Source organism: Labrus mixtus, chromosome 16 (assembly GCF_963584025.1).
Source record: "Labrus mixtus chromosome 16, fLabMix1.1, whole genome shotgun sequence".
Classification (NCBI taxonomy): Eukaryota; Metazoa; Chordata; class Actinopteri; order Labriformes; family Labridae; genus Labrus; species Labrus mixtus.
Window position 1 is genome coordinate 2,095,799 of NC_083627.1, and position 22,027 is coordinate 2,117,825.

Sequence of the window (22,027 nt, forward strand, 5' to 3'; positions counted from 1 at the left end):
AGAGAGAGAGAACATGACAGAAGTCCTACAGTCCAAAGCTGAAACAAAGGCAGCAAACAGATACTTAAATAGAAAGGCAAACTTTACACTTATTACAGAATATCTTCAGGTGTCCTCACTCGCTCCAGCTCACTCATTCAGGTCGTTTTTAGTCTTTTTGTATGTAGGTCCACGGTGGCTGCCGGCCGACGTCTCGTCACAGACTTTCTGGTTTTGTTCACAAACAACGCTTTAAAAGAAACTTCAAATTTAAACACTTATCACAGTTAGTGCTCATTTCCATTCTTCATCGGTTCCAGCATCTCTTTGAAACTTTACAACATTTAACAAAATCAAGCCTGTGTCTTTACCGCTTTTTCACTTCTGTATCGATCAACAACAACAAACATTTTGAAATGATCGGACAGAACAAAAAGTCAGAGATTTGGAAGATTTCAGTCCTTTGTTCAGAGCAGCGTCAACAATAAGTCAGATGATTTATTCACATTTACACTGAACTTCATGTGTTCAGGAAAGAGTGTTTCTTCTGTTTCTTTAAAGGCTTTATATGCGATTTTTTGATCCAGCAGATGTCGCCCTTGAGCACCAGCATGAAACCAAAACAAGTCGCGCTGCATTGTTGAGTACAGTATGTTATTCTTCTTTTCTCTAGTCCCTCAATTAAACAACTTTTTTCTGCTTTTCCGTTTTTCAGCCTCACTTGAAATCTGATTTTCTGTCTTTGCACCAAGACAGATGGTGGGTTTTTCTTCAGACTCTGGTCCAGATCCTTGTCCTCTTAGTGTACCCTGTTCATGTCCAATAGGCAGGTTTAAACATTAAAGCGCTACGATTCAGATTTAGAGGATTCAATCAGCTGACTGTTCTAGTTTTTACATTCATAACAGAGACGTTATGACTCCAAATACCTTTATGAAATAAAACACTGCGAGGAGTCAAAGTTAAAATCACTGATTCTTCAGTTCAGGGTCGAGTTTCATCCAATCAGCAGGTTTCTTTTCAGCTTTTTTGTCGATTTTGGCTTCGATCAAACGCAGCGTTGGATTCAAAAACACATTCGAGGAAAAAGGCAAAAACGTGTTGAACTAAACGAGAACAGGCGTCGGCTTTAAAGGCAACAAAAAAAGATGTAGAAGAAGAAGAAGCAGTGAGTGAATATTTAAAAAGTGACTTTTCTGTACACTATGATACAACAGAAGAACAGAGAGGAGTGTTTATCTGTTGAACGTTTCGCTGAACTGAAGAAATCAGGAAGTAAAAAGTCAAGCTCTGTTCACACATGACTTGTTTAAATGTGGTCATCTTTACAGCTTATTACCCAGAATTCACTCTGACTGACATACAACTCAACTCACTGCACCCTGCTCACCCACCCGCCTGACCACCACGGGGTCCAGAGCCATCAGGGGTTAGGAAACTCCCGCCCACCAGACATCTGTAACATCGACTCTCTCTCCATTTTCAAACTGTGAATTTCTCTTTTTTTAAAGTTCATTTTGTGACTTTGTTCTTCTTCTTTTATCTCTGCTTTGTAAGGTGACCTGGAGTGTTTTAAAAGGCGCCTATAAATACAATGTTTTATTATTATTATTATTATTAAAATACATTCAAACCCTTCATGTTTTCATTTTACAAGAAAAGTCAAATCGACTGAAAGTGTGCGTCTAATGATCTTAATCTCTCAATGATCCTCTTCTACGAGCACACTAGACAAAGTGCTAAAGAGCAAAAACAGGTCGTCTACAGATTCAAGTGCAGCAGCCCGAGTGCTTGGTTTGGTACCTCTCACACACACACCTGCAGGACGCGGCCCGCTCTGACAGCAGGTTTCAATGGGAGCTGGATTCTTGATTTTCATCACTTTGGGGTCTATGACAGCGTCAGTCTCTCAGGGTGTTGATGTGGGCGCAGATCTTGAGGGCCGGTCCCAGCTTGATGTTCATGGTGGACATGAGATGCTCCTCCTTCAGCAGCAGCAGGGCCTGTCCGTCGATCTCCTGCGACAGGAACTGGGGGGCCAGATCCTCGCAGCCTGCAGAGACCAGGAAGACGAGATTACACAACTTGTGTTTTCATCGACACTTCAAACATCAATGTTGAAGACGAGCAAACAGATGAGAACAAAAAGATCAGATATCTGGTTGACCTTGTAGCGAGGAGATAAACTGCGACACTTCCTCGACGCTCCACTGGGCGGGGCTTTCAGGCGGGGCAGAATTCTCCGTCGGGATCGGAGGAGGCTGCTGCTGCTGGTGGCAGGAGGCCGAGGAGGCGGGCGAGAGGGACATGGGGTCATCTTCATCCTCCTCTCCGCTGGACTCCTCGTCTGAATGGCTGGACTCTGAGCGGCACTGAGGGGGGGCAGAGGACGCCATGAGCAAGGCCGTAAAAACAGATCAGTTGATAACAGGGAACCTCGTGGTTACACGGGATCGTTTCAACAGATTGAAGATTATTTATGTAAAAGCAGCAAAAATAAAGCTCAGCGGACGACAAAGCAAACGTAGCAGCTTTAAGATAAAGTAGATAAATTCAAAGTGTCTTTAATAGAGTTCAGACCCTGAAACAGTTTGGCAGCTTCACAGTAAGAAAGGAGAAAACAGTGCGTGTCCACAAGGGGGCGCCATGCAGAAGAAAAAGCCTTTAAATGGATCAATTATTTGCTTCTCAGAGTGATGCTAATACCCCTCTGGAGTTTCAACACTGAGTGTTTTATTAGCTGCTCACTGAGACAGGTCAGATGATAAATCTTTTATTTCACTGTTTCTAAGTTACAGGAGCATGATTTAAAGTGATGGTGATATTAGAGGTCCACCATGTTAATGTGATGACTGAAACCTCTCCACTGTAAAGATATCAAATCTCTCCACACTTGTAAACGACTCAGACATTTCCTATCACTCCTCCAGCTGCAGGAAATGTCCGTCTCTCTCTCTCTCTCTCTCTCACCTTGACAGGTAACGGTCTCCCCGCTATCTTGGCGCTGGCTATCTCCGAGCTGGTCCTCCGGGGAACCCTCCTCCTGGCGACGCCCCCCTCCTCGTCCGAGTTGGACAGATGACCGTGGTGGACCTGATCCTGATCTGAAGCGTTGTTGTGACCTTGACCTTGAGCCTGCCGCACGCTGAAGCTCTGCCTGAAGCTGACGTTGTACCTGGGGAACCAATACATACTGTATCGTAGACAAAGAGTGACATATACGGTACTGAAGCCAAGACGAGCAACACATACAAGATTTCATCTCTTTGCACCACGCTGCGTATAGAACACTATACACAGCGTGCAGCGGGCAAAGAGAGGAATGCAAAGCAAGAGGAACAATGCAGACGGAGCATTGTTTAAAACACATGACAGAATAAATACAAGACTTTGTATATGGAGACGTTCAAATGGAAAAACTAGCCGAGCTGCTGGAGTCCATTTGACATGAAGACAGAAAACATACATGCTGTGAGATATGCAGCTGTAGCCACGAGGATTCAAACCCTGCTGTTCCCACACTGTTCTTCTAAAACCATCAGGATTTAGGATTTAGGGTTCTAGCTTCAGTTCTTAGTGTGAGACATGTGAGGCTTCAGTGTCTGTCAGCAGTAGAGGGTTTGTTTCCTTAGCGTGGCTCCCGCTGCATATATTAGATTTCATGCATGTTGAAGTACCTCTTGGCACAGGTCATGGAGCAGAACCTTTTGGTGCCTCTGAACTGGCTGGCGGGAGCAAAGTTTTTACAGTACTCACACTTCAGCACTGAGGGGACAAAAAACACAGAGAAGAGGGTCAAAATATAAATCACGTCTTCAGCATAGAAATGAATGAGTCGATAAAGCAACATCAGGAAATCATGACAAAAACACAAAACTGAACTCCAATATCTGTGTTTCATTTTTAATATCAATGTTAAGATGCCTTACAGAAAAAGTCAAAGGTCAAACCATGACCCTGGCTTGAAGAACAAAGGTCAAACCATGGTCCTGGCTTGAAGAACAAAGGTCAAACCAGGGCAGATGATACATTAGCTGAATAAATATTTCAGATTATTAGCGTTCAACCTTTATTTAACACTCAGGTAATGTTAAAGCTCCCTCTGCTGGCCATCCTACGTAATGACACATTTAACATGAACACACCTGTATATTAATATATCTGGGATAGTTTCAGAGCAGTTACCTGTTGCCGTGGTAACGGTGTCTGATTGGTTAGTGTCCAGGCTGTCATTGGTTAAATCCTCACCGGCCGAGTCCTTCACTGAACCACACACCTGTCAATCAAACACAAAGCGTAAAAAACAAAACCAGCAGAGTGAAGTCACACGTATTAGTAACTACATATCCCATGATGCTCTCACCGGGAAAGGCTCCGCCCCTTCTTGGATAACAAAGCCTTCTATGAGGTGTGTGAGGACGTTCGGTTTGACCACAGCTTGTGGGGGAGGGGCTCTCTCCCCCTGGCCGCAGACCCCGCGGGACACTGACAGCACCGTGGAGGGGGAGGAGGAGGCAGGGGGCGGAGCTTCGGAGCCTGGGGGAGGAGAGAGCGGAGCACATAACAGATTGTGTCACATTACCCAGAGAAGGTGTTATTTTTTTTAAGGTTTTATAGCTTCTGTGTCGTTACCTGCTTCGACAGGATTGGTTGAGAGTGATGAGGGGTGGTCTCTGACTGGCTGGAGCCGCGGGGGGGAGGGGCCATCTTCGTCATTGGCTGAATTGGAGTCTGATTTTCTTTTCAGTGAGCTACTTACCTGCTTCCCCTAAAAAATGGTAAATAAAGAAGTGACATATTTTGCACGTTTGTCCTGGATGATCAAAATGTCTAAAACCGGGGAATAAAACTTTAAATAAAAACTGACCTGTGCTGTCAAACTTCTCGATGAGTCGCCGTTTGTCATCACGACAGCTGGCGCTCCTCTCTGCTCCTCCGCCACCAGGGGGAGCGAGAGGGAGGAGCGAGACAGGGAGGAGGGAGGACAGGAAACGGCAGGTGACTGAGAGGAGGCGGGGCCTGATGTCATGGCTCCGTTCTGACTCTGTCCAGAGCTCTGATTGGCCTGCGGATGAACCTGAGACACCTGAGCCAGCGGGGGAGCCTCCTGCGGGGACTGGAGCGTCTTCAGCCCCGCCCCTCGGCCCACGACGCCGCCCTCCCTGGAGGCGATGGAGGCCACCATCGTGAGGAGGCCGGAGGAGCCGCTGAGGGCGGCGGCGGCGGCGGCTCCGTCCTGGCTGCAGCTGCCCCGCGCCAGAGCCAGAGCCTGCGCGTTCCCCAGCGTGCTTTGCCTCGCCCCGACGATCTGGACCGGGATGTGCGGCGGCTGCAGGGGCTGGGCGGAGCTGCTGTTGGGAGGCGGGGCGGGCAGGATGGGAGGGGGGTTTCTGGAGGGCAGCTGGAGGGGCAGACGAAGCCCCTGCAGAGTTTTGGGTTGGATGGGGACGGGTCCGTTGCCGTGGCCCGACTTCTCAGAGCCGAGCGAGGACTTCTGCAGCGGCTGCACCACCAGCGTCTGAGCGTTCACCGCCGGCTTAATGGTCGCGGTGCCCACGGGATAACCGTGAGAGTGGGACCCCGCGGAGGACGTGAGGACCAGTGTGTGAGACGCTGTGGGAGCTGTGGTTCCTGTAGTGAGAGTCCGGGTCCCGTGGAGGAGGAGCTGAGAGAGAGGGATGGAGGAGGAGGAAGAGGAGGAGGAGGAGGAGGAGGAGGAGGAGGAGGGGTGGGCTTTGAGGTTGGTGGGCTGAGGGTAGGTGGGGATTTTGATGTGGGGCGGCTGGGGGTGAGGCTGGCTTGGTTTGTTGGGGGACTGGGAGTTTGACTGGTGGGAGGGCTGGACGAGAGAGTAAGCAGCTGGAAAGAGAAACATCAACATTTATCAGAATAAAATAAAACAGACATATTACCAAGACATGTAGATTTTAAGTTTTCTCCTTACCTGAGTCACTCCTGTCCGGCGCTTCAGTCTTCACGCCGACGCCTTTTGGACCGGACACACCTCGCATCGCTAGATTCTGCACCTGGACAAATCAAAGAAAGTTTAAAAGTGTGAAAAAGAATCACTGAGACTGAACAGAGAAGACAACAACACCACAAACCTGGTCGTTATCCGATTGGCTGCCGGATGAAGAAGCCGGGGTCACTTCCTGTTGCTGAGCCTGCTGGGGCTGCTGGGTGACGGTTGCCACGGCAGCTGTTGCCGTGCTGCCAGGCATGAAGATGAGCTGTGAAGAGATGGGCGCCCTGAGGGAGCGGTTGACCTGCAGGACGACCAAGTCAACCATCAAGACACAGAAACAGGAGGAACATTAAATACTTAAAGATTCTATAAAAAGCAGTTTAAACTCACCCTCAGGTACATCTGTCCCTGCCCGGCTGCCGTCCCACTGAGCAGCACTGATTGGCTGATTGTGGACGTTGCCGAGGCGCCCATAGGACGGCTGCTGGTTGTAGATCCAGACGTCACGCTGGCCTGAAAAACGAGCAAAAAGAAACTTAATGATTCCACTCCTCTCATTGTCTCATGATTTCTGCTCTGAAACATTTGACTCGTATTCTGAAGCCTATGAAAAACGTTTTCAGCCGGACGCTGGACTTAACAGTTAACTGAAGGTTTCCTTTCAGCCCTGCAAAGTTCCCGAGCGCTGAATGAGACTCATTCTGACAGACTGGAAGTCTTCTCTCTGATATGATGTCAGCCATACAAACGGAAAAAACTCGGTTCCTGAGGAGTTTGAGTTGAGTTTGAGTTTGATGAAGAAATTCTTGGCCATCTTGGACCCGTTTCTCACCTACTTGGAGAAGTCTGACGTAGGATAAAAACTCATCCTGCCACCCCCCCTCAGACCTCCTCTTGGAGACTTAACACATATATACAAGTCTGTTTTTTATGTACATGTCTGAGCCGTATGTTTGGATGTCTCTTCTTTTTTATTTGTATTTTTTTTTAATTTTCATGCATATTACAAGCAACACAACAAGAAGAAACCTAATTACACCTCTTACCTCCAGCAAGTATTTTTACATTCAGTTGACCAGCCTGAATAAATTAAAGAGTAATAAATGTTGTATTTAATTTTTATTTTTTTGTTAAGTTAAATCCTTGATGTATAAATCTCTTCTTATTCTTATTTTTTATATTCTAAGTGCTTATTTTTGTATCTATTCTTAGATATAGTCATTCTATTCTATTCTATTATGTATCATTATGTTTTTTAATGAATGCATGACTTTTAAAGGTAGATGGGAGGGAGAGACGATGATACGGTGAGAGCTCATGGTGCATGCTGGGAACATGTGGCCGTGAGAGTACATACTGCTGTGGAGCTGGTGGTCTGAGAGGAGCTGCTGCTGGAAGGACTGGACTGACGACTGGCGGCCAGAGTAGCCTGAGAGGTCAAAGAGACGAGAGAGATCTCAGATCAGAGCATCATTTCCACCTGACTGAATGCTTCACTGTTTACACCCAGCAGGAGGCAGCATTGTTCTCCTGGCTCTTAGGTTAAGGGGGCGGGTCCTCAGTGCTGCCCAGAACCGATGAGTGTTTACACGACCAAAACAATGTGGGTAAATGCTTCCCAGACCCCCTCTGTATGTCGGATCACTATCTGACAGGACGGTTAGCGGGGCGTTCACACCTAGCATTAATGCTATCCTCTGATTGTCAGATCAGGCAGGATGGAAGTGAGATTTTGCAACACTTTACTCATGAAGAAACAAAATATTTGAACTTGTTTAGCTCACAGAATAAACCACGTTGACCGTTAACACATGGGGGAAAGTTGACTTATTTTATTTATTATTGCTTTGTGCAGAAGATTTGACCTTTATTTACTCTTATTGTGTTAGTTAACGTCTGATTTATTATATAAAGGGTTAAAACATGGACTGATACACACTCAGCCTTATAAACATCCACCCACCTTTACCTGTTGCACCGCAGCCAGGTTCTGCAGCTGGGCGTTGTTGATCTGCTGCTGCAGCATCAGCTGCTGGAAGTACTGAGCGGCGTTGGGCTGCCTCTGTAACGCCTGCAGGGCCTGGAGCGAGGAGACGAGGAGAGGAGAGGAGAGGAGAGGAGAGGAGGAGAGGAAGGAAATAAATCAACGGGCAGTTAGGCAAATGCAGAAGGAGAGGAGAGAGACGTAGTAAAAAAAAGACGAGAGAGAGAGAGAGGAGAGGAGAGGAGAGTGAAGAGAAGGAGAGGAGAGGAAAGAGAAGGAGAGGAGAGAGACGTAGTAAAAAAAAGACGAGAGAGAGAGAGAGAGGAGAGTGAAGAGAAGGAGAGGAGAGGAAAGAGAAGGAGAGGAAAGAGAAGGAGAGGAGAGGAGAATGAAGAGAAGGAGAGGAGAGGAGAGGAGAGGAAAGAGAAGGAGAGGAGAGGAAAGTGAAGAGAAGGAGAGGAGAGGAGAGGAGAGGAGAGGAAAGAGAAGAGAAGGAGAGGAGAGGAAAGAGAAGGAGAGGAGAGGAAAGAGAAGGAGAGGAGAGGAAAGTGAAGAGAAGGAGAGGAGAGGAGAGGAGAGGAAAGAGAAGAGAAGGAGAGGAGAGGAGAGTGGCGAGGAGAGGAGAGTGAAGAGAAGGAGAGGAGAGGAGAGGAGAGGAAAGTGAAGAGAAGGAGAGGAGGGGAGGGGAGGAGAGGAAAGTGAAGAGAAGGAGAGGAGGGGAGAGTGAAGAGAAGGAGAGGAGGGGAGGGGAGGAGAGGAGAGGAGAGGAGAGTGAAGAGAAGGAGAGGAGAGGAGAGTGAAGAGAAAGAGAGGAGAGGAGAAGGAGAGGAGAGGAGAGCAGAGAAGAGGAGGAGAAGGAGAGGAGAGTGAAGAGAAGGAGAGGAGAGGAGAAGGAGAGGAGAGGAGAGCAGAGAAGAGGAGGAGAAGGAGAGGAGAGTGAGAATATGGCGGCAAAGAACCAGAAGAAAGAGGAGGAGGGAAGGAAATGTTGGGAAGGAAGAAGAATGCGGTGAAAAATGAGAGAAGGAAGAAGTGGAGTAAGAGAAATGAGGGCAGAGGGTGTGAGCTGCTTGATGTACGAGCAGAGGCTGCTACAGTAATAAGTTGAGGGATGAAAGCGAGCGTGGCGGGCTGGATTAGTGTGTTCACAGTGACAGAGACAGATGGCTGTGCAGGGTGACAGAAGCCTGGCAAAATTACACACAGACTCCATCAACCGAGCCCGACTCTATCCCTCCTCCTCCTTCACCTCCGTCTCTCACTCACTCAGAGAGATCAACGAGAACGTCCTCCGACTTTTACACAAACAGGATCTGTTCACAGCTCAATAAAAAAAACACAACCACTGCTCTTCATCATGTGAAAGAGGATGTTTTCAGACTAATTCAAGATGAAGACGAGAATAGACTTCACAGAAATCATATCTTTACTGCAGGCGGCATCGAGCCTGAAACCAGCAGAGCTCAAACTTCATCATCTGACATCTTTAACAGATTATTGCTTTAGTAAATAAAAGGCCGTGTTGGAACAGACGTCTTAATCTGATGTCATCAAATCCCATTTTGGTAGGGGTGTCACGCAATTCATTTTTAATCGCAATTAATCACTTAATTTTTATAGTTAGAAGCGATTAATCGCATTTTAATGGCCTGTTTGAAATTCTATTATTTAGCTTTTTAAAACAGTTTTTGTTGTGCTTTTATTTTGAATTTCTGTTCTGCCGTAAACTGAGGGCGCTTCATTTGCTGTATGAATACAAACATGCTTTTTTCTTGAAATAAAGTCAAATGAATGAATGATTAGCCAAAAAAACAAATAGATTTCTTAAAGTTATGAATCTACTTAAAACCTCAGAAGATAAGAAAGATGAATGACTATCTACGGTGAGCCTAAAGGGACAAAATAGCATGAGGTGAATGTGGTTTAAAAACAAATAAAAGCATTAGAATCAAAATAAAAGTATTGATGCTGACAGCCCGAGTACATGAAGAAAAGTCTGGAGGGACTTGAGTTAGGAAGGGGGGGGGGGGGTCACCGGGTCAGTCCCCGGTGCAGACCACGTCAGGGAAACTGGACATACTCACACACTCACTCACACTCACCTGCACGGCTTGTCGTTCGTACAGAGACATGGAATTCATGGGAGAGGGGCGGGAGCTAGCCCCAGATGCAGCACTCCCATTGGTCGAGGCCCCCTGCTGGTTCTGCTCTCCGTCCGTCTCCATGGCGTCTGAGGGGACAGAGGAGGCGTCCATCAGTCACACGCTGACACACACACACACACACACACACACACACACACACACACACACACACACACACACACACACACACACACACACACACACACACACACACACACACACACACACACACACACACACACACACACACACAGAGAAGAAGAAGTGCAGCTGGGAGGTGATGTCTCACCGGGTGGATGGCGTCCGCCCCTTACACTCCAACATCTTTAGAGTTTAACATGTTTCCTTCAAAGACATCACAACCGTCCAAAGTTCTCTCAAAGACTTTTCTAAAGACTGATACTGAAACACGCTTACTCTGGGCTGGGTTTAAATTCTGGATTAAATATCTGCAGGATGTTTTTGTTTAAGGGATGCACCGTGGTCCTGTGGTTAGCTCTGTCACCTCACAGTAAGGAGGGTCCTGGTTCAAAACCCTCTTTTTGGTCTTTCTGGCCCGTGCATGCGTTGGTTCCCTCCAGTCCAATGAAATGCCCGTTAGGTTAACTGGTGACCCTAAGTTGCCCGCAGGTGTGAGTGTGATCTGACCGAGACCAGGACCCCGTCTCTCTCCCAATGTCAGCTGGGATCGACTCAAACACCCCCCCCCCGCCCCGGGACCCCCAACATGTACCCCAACAGCAGAGTCAACACCAGCCTCAAGTTGCACCGCTGTTCACACTTATTTAAAATCAATTTACATTTATTTTTTATTATAATTCTGAATAATTATTATGCATTTGATTCTTAAAAAAACACAAAACTTTAGCTCAGAGGTGCAGCAGACTTCCTGCATCGTCCTGTGTTCATCTTTTAGACACTCACAGATTTTTTTTGAATTGCAAAAACATTTTTTTTAATTGTGTTTATTTTATTTGATTTGTTATTATTTAACATCTTCTGTGTTACATTCTGACCTGTTTAGTGATGTTTAAATGACATACCTGCAATATCTTTATTACCACTCTCATCACCCTCCTACACACACACACACACACACACACACACACACACACACACACTCCTGTCCCAGCAGCCTGTAGTTTCCTCTCCTCTGTCTGCAGCTCTCCTCACATTAACAAACACAGAGCTAATGTTAGCCGAGCTAGCCTCCATGTTTCAGACCTCCATGTTTGAATGCTGCACCGGAGGCTACTCCTCCTAGCATCCCGCTAACCCGCTGCTGCTGTCTGGCTCGTTAACGGGGCTCTCCGGCTCCGTGCTTACCGTCCCCCGGTCCGGGTTTCTCCTCCTGCTCCTGCCCGGGCTGACCCGCTGCTGATCGGCTGTGCGCGGCTCGCCGGCCCCTGAGCCCGGAGCTGCTGGTTGGAGGAGCTGTTCTGTGTTTCTTTGCAGGATGATCCGCAGCAGCAGCTTCAGTGCTTTTACTGTTTTGCATAAATTTGCAGCTGATGTGTTGTTGGAGGGCAACGCCTCCTTTTTTCCTGCGCTGCCTTTTCCGGCGCGACGGGATGACGGAGCATCAGGAGGAAGGGGAGAGGGGGGGCTGAGGGGGGGACACTACACCCCGGTCTGTGTCAGGTATGATGTGTGGAGGCTATCCTCAAAAGTCTGTCAATCTATCAGGAATGTTTTAGAATACATCACATTTCTACCTCTCAGACAGGGGCGTCTCCAGGATATCTGGGCCCCCATGATCAGATCTCACATCGGGCCCCTCCACCACAGACTCACCCTGAACTCAGGTGATGTCAGACACATCAGGAAAAAAACTGTTTCTGAGGTGGAAAATGCTCACGAACACCTGCTCAAGACAAATTATGGAAAGAATTTGGTGGCCAACTCGGCCATCACACATTCTGCGATGTGAACTCACAGACTGGGACACCAATATCACGCCGTCGCAGAATCAATATGAATGTACAAAGACGTGATGACGGCTGAGCTTGGTTACGTCTGCAATCTGAAAAGAGCGAGAGGATCTGCATATTTACTTATTCATGATGACGAGGACAGAGACGGAGCCGGTTTTCAAAAGTTTGCGATCTGGAACCTGTTTTTCAAAACGTTGACTTTCCAGGCACCCGAGACGCAAAATGCACAAAAATATGTTAAAAGTTTTCCAGCTGAAATCGTTGCCATGGAGACAGGGCCCAACTCTTGTCACATGCATGCAGCATGAAGAGGCTCCAGCTTTGTGTTGTAATAATATGAACACAGAGATATGTTGATTTTGTTGTTGATGAATATTTTATTCAACATTATATCTGGAATATTTACAGAATACAAACACAGGTGAAACAGAAAAACAAGCTGGGGGGGGGGGGGGGGGGTGCATCATCACTGATAGCCCCCACAAAGCCCACGACATCATCTGCACGCTTCAACATCACAGCGATCTGACACCCAGCCCAAACAACCAATCAGAAAGAAGCAAGTCTAGATCCTATTTGTTTGGATGACAACTCGAGTCACCTTTAAATCAACAGAACACACACACACACACATGTGAACAGTCTGTGACAGAGTGAGGTGCAGAGAGAGGCACAGATAGCAAACTTACAGTACAAGTGATAATCCAACAAAGAGCACAGTCAGCACATTTTATTTACACAGGTGTGACATAAAACGAGATTAAAACAAACACAAACAAACATCTAAAAGCTAAAGCATGTTGACGTAACATTTGTCTTCCAGTGGAGTTTAAGTCTGAGACACTGCGTGATTTATCAAACATGTAGTTTGGAGGTCAGCCGAGATTTTCAACACCACCGTCTCCACAGCTGAGTGTGCAGTTTGAGCAGACACACACGTCTGAGAGCTAAATCGAAATCTCTTCAAAGAGCCGCCTGAAATCATCTGAAGATCGTGACTATCCTCCACAAAACGAGTTCATAATAATCACCCCAAAAAAGAAACAAAGAATCCTCACACACGTACAGGATGATCGTGCAAGCCCACATATAAATATCTTGTAAAAAAACACATATTTACACATCTGCTCTCCTTTCTTTGTACAGTGAGTGGAAGTGTTTCAGTTGTGCATATAAAGGGGGGGGGGGGGGGGGGGGGGGGCGTTGGTTAGGAGTCTGAATATTAGTTTTAAATCCTTTCACATACTCTTGATCAACGTTTAGATTTATTAGAGGAGTGCAGTCACACCAAACGAGCGAGCTTCAACTCGAGAGCACTTCCTGGTTTGTTTAGTTTGAACCACTAGGGGGCGTACGCCTCCTGGTTTTTACTGGGGCGGCAGAAGCTCAGTCTGTAGGGACTTTGGGGTTGGCAAAGTCTGGAAACTGGCCTGGTAGCTGGAGAGGTGCCAGTCCACTTCCTGAGCACTGCCGAGGCACCGAACCCCCAAAAAACTAAAAAGAGAAGCCGCTTAGTTAAGAGTCATATTTAAGCTTTCCTTCAGTGCTTTTTAAATTGAAATCTTAAATGTTCCCATTTCATGTCCTCACTTTAGCCGCTCAGAAAAGTGTGCGGAGGTCATTTCAAATCACAAAGTGAAAGCTGGAGTGGGCGAGCGGAGTACGAGGAAGCATTTTAAAACTCATATTCTCAGACTCCGGTTTGGTCAGGTTCAGTGTTAGTGCAGAGTTAGAGAGGAAGCGGTGTGTAGGAGTCATCTGCAGGAGAGCGTGAACACAACACTGAACACTTTACCATGAACACACACACACACACACACACACACACACACACACACACACACACACACACACACACACACACACACACACACACACACACACACACACACACACACACACACACACACACACACACACACACACACACACACACACCTGGGCCAGTCAGTGGAAACACAGCACAACACCATCATCCACAAACACAGCGATACACAACAAAGCTGTGACTCCGACTTCAACCTTTCCTCGCCACTGTAAGAAATGCTCGTCTGAACGAGATGGATTTTCTCAAACACAAATCAAAAAAGGAAAATAAACGCTGCAGGAATCTTAGTTTGAACACTTCATTTGAGCTTCTTCACAAGAGAAACGATGTTCCAGTGTACAGAAATAAATCAAAAAGAAATCGAGAGGACGTTAAAGTGCAGCATGAATCACTGCGCATCTTTTTACAGGAAATTCATGCAGTCAATACAGAATACAGAAAATATACTTTGAGTCACACACTGAAGCATCCAACAACATGGTGTCGAGTGATTGTTATACAAACAGTGTGCACGAGCGGACGATGCTACACGAGGCTACACTTTCACACAGAGCGACGACACAACACGGCGACGTTTAGACAGATAAAAGCAGAAACACGAGCTTAGCTAACATAGCCGTCAGACAAACGTTATCACACACTCGTCCCCCACTCCAAAGACATCATCTCACTAGAGTCTCAGTTTCTGTTTTTGTGATGATAAACAATAAAAACACTTCAAGTCGGACAAGTTCTTCCTCTGAATGAGCTGGTTTCTCTTTTCTCGTTCACCCGTCGTCGTTCACTCTATTAGCACTTCCCCTTTAGTCGCCTTCTTTTCAGGTTTCTTTCAATTGATTGCACATTTTTATTAATCTCATCTACTCTAATGACAGCGAGGCCGCGTGCACACAATGGGCCGGGGGGAAATCTAGACTTTAAACTTTTTAATCTGATAGTTGGACATAAAGCGCTGCTGTGCTGAAACGCCCCCTCATCGTGATTGGCCAGTCATTAATTTATCTGGTGAACAAAGAGCGTCTGAATAGAGAGATTAATACTAAAGTCAGCTCAGGGGTCAGGGGTCAGGGGTCAGGGTTAGGGTTGACCCCTGAGCCTGACCCGGGGAGATCACAGCAGACTCCAGAGTATATTATAAATCTGAGGCTGGGCTGGAAAGCATTACGATTCTTAATTCCCTTTAATGTCATAGAGTTATTTACTTTATACAAAAATCAACTTCTACAATAAATACTCTGAGATTTCTCTTTAACAAAATAATATACATTGCACGTTACCCTAAAGTATTCCTCCACGCGGGTTACGTCATTTAGTCGACGTGTTTTTGGGCAGCAGGTCATTTCAGATTCCTTCAACGTGAGCGATACACGCAAACGTTTCCAAACTCAGAGACGCTCCTGTAAAGCAATAATCCACAAGAGCAGAGAGAGGGAGAGCTACGGAAGCCCAGAGAGGCCAATCAGAGACAAATGAGTTCCATTATCATCTAAAATTCTTCTTCTTCTAAAAAAGTTTAAAAGTCTCATATCCTCCTCCCCCTCTATTTCAGCCCTGCTCAGAACAGGCTGTTTCTGTGTCTGTACCTTTAAATATGTAAATGAGCTGTGTCTGACCACGCCCCCTCTCTGGAAGGGGGTGTGGCTTGAGGGGTCAATTAAAGCTAACGCTCACAGACGCGCAGAAAGACGTAGAACATGTTTTAGATCTAATTTTAAAAACGAGAAGACGAGGCTTTGAAGCTAACGATAAGCTAGCTTAGCTAACATAGCCGTCAGACGTTTTATTAGAATTAAAAATAAACCACTTAAAAGTTCATGAATTCTCTCATAATCAGTTAAAAGAGAGAATCTGGTTCTCCCGTAAAACGAACCCCGTGCAGGTCGCAGTCCCTCAGCGCCACTATAAACCTGCAGCGTATTTGAAACAGAGCCTAGCTAACCCTAGCTGCTGCTACAGCGTAGTGCACGGCGCTAATGGACCGCGGCGCGCACAGACTATGTAGAAATTGGGGGGTCAATAACAGCTCGACTCCTCTTGTGGATTACAGCTTTAACCACCAACATGTCTCTCAGTTTGCATGATCCTGCTGCTCACTCCCACCCTGATTTTAACCACCAAAAGTGACGTTTGAGGCTAACACGTTTGAGGCTAACACGTGTCCACTGGGTGGAAAATCAAAGTCGGATACTTTGGCATTTAAAAAGAAAAAAAAAAAAAGCTTGAATCACCCGCTGAGGGCTGAGCGTTCCCTTCTTCTACCTGTGATCAGAGACCGCTTCAAAACAGTGAATAAGTAAATATCACAAAGTGAAAACTACATCTACAAAGTTATATCGCACTAAAATATCCACGACTACAGGGAACACTGAATTTAAAAAAGAACTCAAAAGTGACTTGAACACATCTGGAAACAGCTGTTTCACCTGCACAAAGGCGACACACTGCAGTGATGAACCTTGACCTTTAACGGACGCCTGTCGGTTAGCTTATCTCCGAGGAATGTGGAGTTTATCTACGCTGTGGTTTTTGTACAGTGAGCCGCTTCCCTTTCATGGTTCAGGAAGGAAAAAGGAAAGTTTTGTAGGAAACGTCGAAGGAGTTATCGCAGAAAGAAGCACGACCTTTAGAGGTCAGAGCCTATCGCCTAGGTAACGCTGTAGATCTGGTCTATTATAAAAGTTTCTACTGTTCCGAGGTGTGATAGCTGACTACAGTGTACGCCGTCTAGCTGCTCTACAGACTCTCCTGCACCGTCGAGTTTGATTTATCGTCGAGCGGCTTGCTTTCAGCCGCCGCAGGGGGCGGAGCAGCCGCCGGCGCCTCCACCAGCGGCACCTTCTCCTTCACCGGGGAGGCGGGCAGCGTGACGGCGGTGCTGGCGCCGGCAGGGGGGTCCTCCACGGACGAGGAGGAGGGAGGCGGGGCGCTGCCGAAGCACTGGGCGATCTCGTCGAAGGTCTTGCCCTTCGTCTCGGGGACTTTGATGAAGGTGAAGATGAAAAAGAGGATGAGGAAGGCGGTGAAGATGAGGAAGACCCAGGGACCGCACAGTTCCTGAAGCGAGAGAGAGGGAAGAGGAGTCAGATCTCATGTCTCCATCGTGGACTTTATAAAACCTGGGTGTAGTCTCTCGCTCCTCACCACTAGTTTGGGGAAGCTCATTCCAACCAGGAAGTTGGCCGTCCAGTTGCAGCAGCCGGCCACGGCCATGGCGGCCGGGCGGGGCCCCTGGGAGAACAGCTCGGCCACGATGAACCACGGGATGGGACCGGGACCGAGCTCAAACATGGCCACAAACAACATGACCGCCACGATGGCAAAGTAGCTCATGATGGAGTAGTCCTTCTGCTCAGAGAGAGGCGGGAAAAAAGAGAGAGAGAACATGACGATGATGTCCACTAAATCAGAATCAGAATCAGGTTTTATTACCAAGTACATTTACACATACAAGGAATTTGACTTGGTGTGTTGGTGCTGAACAATTGACAAGGAAATAAAGCAGAAGTAGAAACAAGTTAAATAATACAGAATAAGAAGATATTACAATATATAAAATATAATTTAAAATATAAAAAATAAAAAACAAAATGTACAAAAGGTGTAATGTAGGAGCTGTGCAGTGGACTATGAGAAAAAAAGCAGCATGACTTTATTGAGATTATTTCATGGCCGGTGAGATGATGTTTCAGGCTTTTTTAAAACCTCTCACTGGAGGAACTAACACCACCTTGTGGACAAGAGATGTAACTGCAATGTAGTGATGAAGACATGTTGATGCTCTTCTTTGTGAAAAAGAGGCTGGACTGTATAAAAAGGTGTTTAGTAATATTCATGTTTTGAAGCCTGAGTGACCCGTCTCTGTCCCTGCAGGGGGCGCTGGAGTCCCATCGATGGCGGTCTCCGTGCTGGAAATGCTGTCTCAGTCTAACTTTCAGTCAACCTAACGACAGGCTGAGAGCTGGAGCTGAGGCGGGTTTTAAACCTCCTGACAAACCGTTACACCGCGCCCACCTGTCAATCAGGTCAGCTACACGCCTTATTGTGAATAACTCTTATCCTTCATCAAATCAAAACTGATGAGTCATCAAAACATTCACCCCCCGTACAGTGTGTGTCCATCGAGGCATGAGCTAATCACACCTATTTGGTTTTTTGAACCAGGCTGTAAACATGTTAATCTCTGCTGTAAAAACAGGCTTTTTAGAATGGGTGTGTATGTGACTTCCTGTGCTTCTGCAGCCAGCCTCTAGTGGACACTCCAGGAACTGCACTTCAGCATTTTTCAACACTGGAGGTTGCCGCTTGGTTCTGAATTCTCTGTGTTTTCTCAGCACTCCTGCCAGAAGCAATTTCCCTCGTGGGTCAAATAAAGAAGTGTATCTTATCTAATCTACCTCAAACTTTTAATTTTGTAAAGTTTGATGATGTTTTCTTTATGCATAGAACTACAGGATGTCTACTTTCTTACGATGCACAAACACAACCATGCACTGAACCACACTCTCTGGGTTTGTCATATTGGTAATAAAAGTTTTTTAAGTTATTTCTGTTCCTTTAAGTCTTTCAGCCTCTAACATCGAGCCTTTCACCGCCCGCCCCTCCTCCACCCTGTGACATCACTGAACTCACCAGCAGGAGGGAGATGGTCATGAGGAGAGCGCTGACCGCCATCCCACCCAATCCCAGCAGGTGCAGAGTCCTCCGTCCCGCCTTCTCCACCAGGAAGAGCTGCAGGACAGACACAGAGAGGGAGTGAAGTGCTGCTGCTCACACACACACACACACACACACACACACACACACACACACACACACACACAGTTTAAAAACACACACACACACAGTTTAAAAAAAAACACACACACACACACACACACACACACACACACACACACACACACACAGTTTAAAAACACACACACACACAGTTTAAAAACACACACACACACAGTTTAAAAACACACACACACACACACACAGTTTAAAAACACACACACACAGTTTAAAAACACACACACACACACACACACACACACAGTTTAAAAACACACACACACACACACACACACACACACACACACACACACACACACACACACACACACACACACACAGTTTAAAAACACACACACACAGTTTAAAAACACACACACACACAGTTTAAAAACACACACACACACACAGTTTAAAAACACACACACACAGTTTAAAAACACACACACACAGTTTAAAAACACACACACACACACACACACAGTTTAAAAACACACACACACACACAGTTTAAAAACACACACACACAGTTTAAAAACACACACACACAGTTTAAAAACACACACACACAGTTTAAAAACACACACACACACAGTTTAAAAAGACACACACACAGTTTAAAAACACACACACACAGTTTAAAAACACACACACACACAGTTTAAAAACACACACACACAGTTTAAAAACACACACACACAGTTTAAAAACACACACACACACACACACACAGTTTAAAAACACACACACACACACAGTTTAAAAACACACACACACAGTTTAAAAACACACACACACAGTTTAAAAACACACACACACACACAGTTTAAAAACACACACACACACACACACACACACACACACACACACACACACACAGTTTAAAAACACACACACACACACACAGTTTAAAAACACACACACACACACACAGTTTAAAAACACACACACACAGTTTAAAAACACACACACACACAGTTTAAACACACACACACACACACACACACACACACACACACAGTTTAAAAACACACACACACAGTTTAAACACACACACACACACACACACACACACACACACACACACAGTTTAAAAACACACACACACACAGTTTAAACACACACACACACACACACACACACACACACACACAGTTTAAAAAAACACACACACACACACACACACACACACACACACACACACACACACACACAGTTTAAAAACACACACACACACACACACACACACACACACACACACAGTTTAAAAACACACACACACACACACAGTTTAAAAACACACACACACAGTTTAAAAACACACACACACACAGTTTAAAAACACATACACACACAGTTTAAAAACACATACACACACAGTTTAAAAACACATACACACACACACAGTTTAAAAACACATACACACACACACAGTTTAAAAACACACACACACAGTTTAAAAACACACACACACACAGTTTAAAAACACACACACACACACAGTTTAAAAACACACACACACAGTTTAAAAACACACACACACACAGTTTAAAAACACACACACACACACACACAGTTTAAAAACACACACACACACACAGTTTAAAAACACACACACACACAGTTTAAAAACACATACACACACACACAGTTTAAAAACACACACACACAGTTTAAAAACACACACACACACAGTTTAAAAACACACACACACACACACACACACACACACACAGTTTAAAAACACACACACACACACAGTTTAAAAACACACACACACACACACACACACACAGTTTAAAAACACACACACACACAGTTTAAAAACACACACACACACACAGTTTAAAAACACACACACATACACACACACACAGTTTAAAAACACACACACACACAGTTTAAAAACACACACACACAGTTTAAAAACACACACACACACACACACACACACACACAGTTTAAAAACACACACACACACAGTTTAAAAACACATACACACACACACAGTTTAAAAACACACACACACACAGTTTAAAAACACACACACACAGACAGTTTAAAAACACACACACACAGTTTAAAAACACACACACACACAGTTTAAAAACACACACACACACACAGTTTAAAAACACATAAACACACACAGTTTAAAAACACACACACACACAGTTTTAAAACACACACACACACACACACACAGTTTAAAAACACACACACACACAGTTTAAAAACACACACACACAGTTTAAAAACACACACACACACACAGTTTAAAAACACATACACACACACACACAGTTTAAAAACACACACACACACAGTTTAAAAACACACACACACACACAGTTTAAAAACACATACACACACACAGTTTAAAAACACACACACACACACACACAGTTTAAAAACACACACACACACAGTTTAAAAACACACACACACACACAGTTTAAAAACACATACACACACACAGTTTAAAAACACACACACACACACAGTTTAAAAACACATACACACACACAGTTTAAAAACACATACACACACACAGTTTAAAAACACATACACACACACACACAGTTTAAAAACACATACACACACACAGTTTAAAAACACACACACACAGTTTAAAAACACACACACACACAGTTTAAAAACACACACACACACACAGTTTAAAAACACACACACACAGTTTAAAAACACACACACACACAGTTTAAAAACACATACACACACACACAGTTTAAAAACACACACACACACACACAGTTTAAAAACACACACACACAGTTTAAAAACACACACACACACAGTTTAAAAACACACACACACAGTTTAAAAACACACACACACACAGTTTAAAAACACACACACAGTTTAAAAACACACACACAGTTTAAAAACACACACACACACAGTTTAAAAACACACACACAGTTTAAAAACACACACACACACAGTTTAAAAACACACACACAGTTTAAAAACACACACACACAGTTTAAAAACACACACACACACAGTTTAAAAACACACACACACACACACACACACACAGTTTAAAAACACATACACACACAGTTTAAAAACACACACACACACAGTTTAAAAACACACACACACACACACACAGTTTAAAAACACATACACACACAGTTTAAAAACACACACACACACAGTTTAAAAACACACACACACACAGTTTAAAAACACACACACACACAGTTTAAAAACACACACACACACAGTTTAAAAACACACACACACACACACACACAGTTTAAAAACACACACACACACAGTTTAAAAACACACACACACACAGTTTAAAAACACACACACACACAGTTTAAAAACACACACACACACAGTTTAAAAACACACACACACACACACACAGTTTAAAAACACATA

General features: G+C 45.1%; 2 protein-coding genes across 5 annotated transcripts in view; both read right to left on the reverse strand.

The window, feature by feature from the left end:
- Positions 1-1,867: 1,867 nt before the first annotated feature.
- Positions 1,868-10,189, reverse strand: LOC132991061 (polyhomeotic-like protein 1). Of its 4 annotated transcripts, none has more exons than XM_061059646.1 (14): positions 10,031-10,189; positions 7,914-8,024; positions 7,302-7,373; positions 6,335-6,457; positions 6,084-6,245; positions 5,924-6,005; positions 4,847-5,838; positions 4,612-4,747; positions 4,343-4,515; positions 4,165-4,255; positions 3,657-3,744; positions 2,950-3,172; positions 2,147-2,351; positions 1,868-2,032 (listed from the first exon to the last, which is right to left on the reverse strand). In XM_061059646.1, the coding sequence occupies exons 1-14, from the start codon at positions 10,181-10,183 to the stop codon at positions 1,881-1,883; spliced, it is 2,763 nt and encodes a 920-aa protein (XP_060915629.1). In that variant the 5' UTR covers positions 10,184-10,189; the 3' UTR covers positions 1,868-1,880. The 4 variants fall into 4 exon arrangements, with proteins under 4 accessions (XP_060915629.1, XP_060915630.1, XP_060915628.1 ...); XM_061059647.1 differs by having other exon boundaries at positions 2,950-3,154; positions 7,908-8,024; XM_061059645.1 differs by having other exon boundaries at positions 7,908-8,024.
- A 6,177-nt stretch (positions 10,190-16,366) lies between these two features.
- LOC132991069 (solute carrier family 2, facilitated glucose transporter member 3-like) overlaps positions 16,367-22,027 on the reverse strand; it is a 12,549-nt gene continuing 6,888 nt past the window's right edge. Inside the window, exons 7-9 of the mRNA XM_061059658.1 lie at positions 18,464-18,562; positions 16,976-17,179; positions 16,367-16,888 (exon numbers count right to left, since the gene is read on the reverse strand). Coding sequence (XP_060915641.1) covers positions 16,568-16,888; positions 16,976-17,179; positions 18,464-18,562 — 624 coding nt within the window. The 3' untranslated portion in view covers positions 16,367-16,567. The remainder of the gene's footprint in view (positions 16,889-16,975; positions 17,180-18,463; positions 18,563-22,027) is intronic.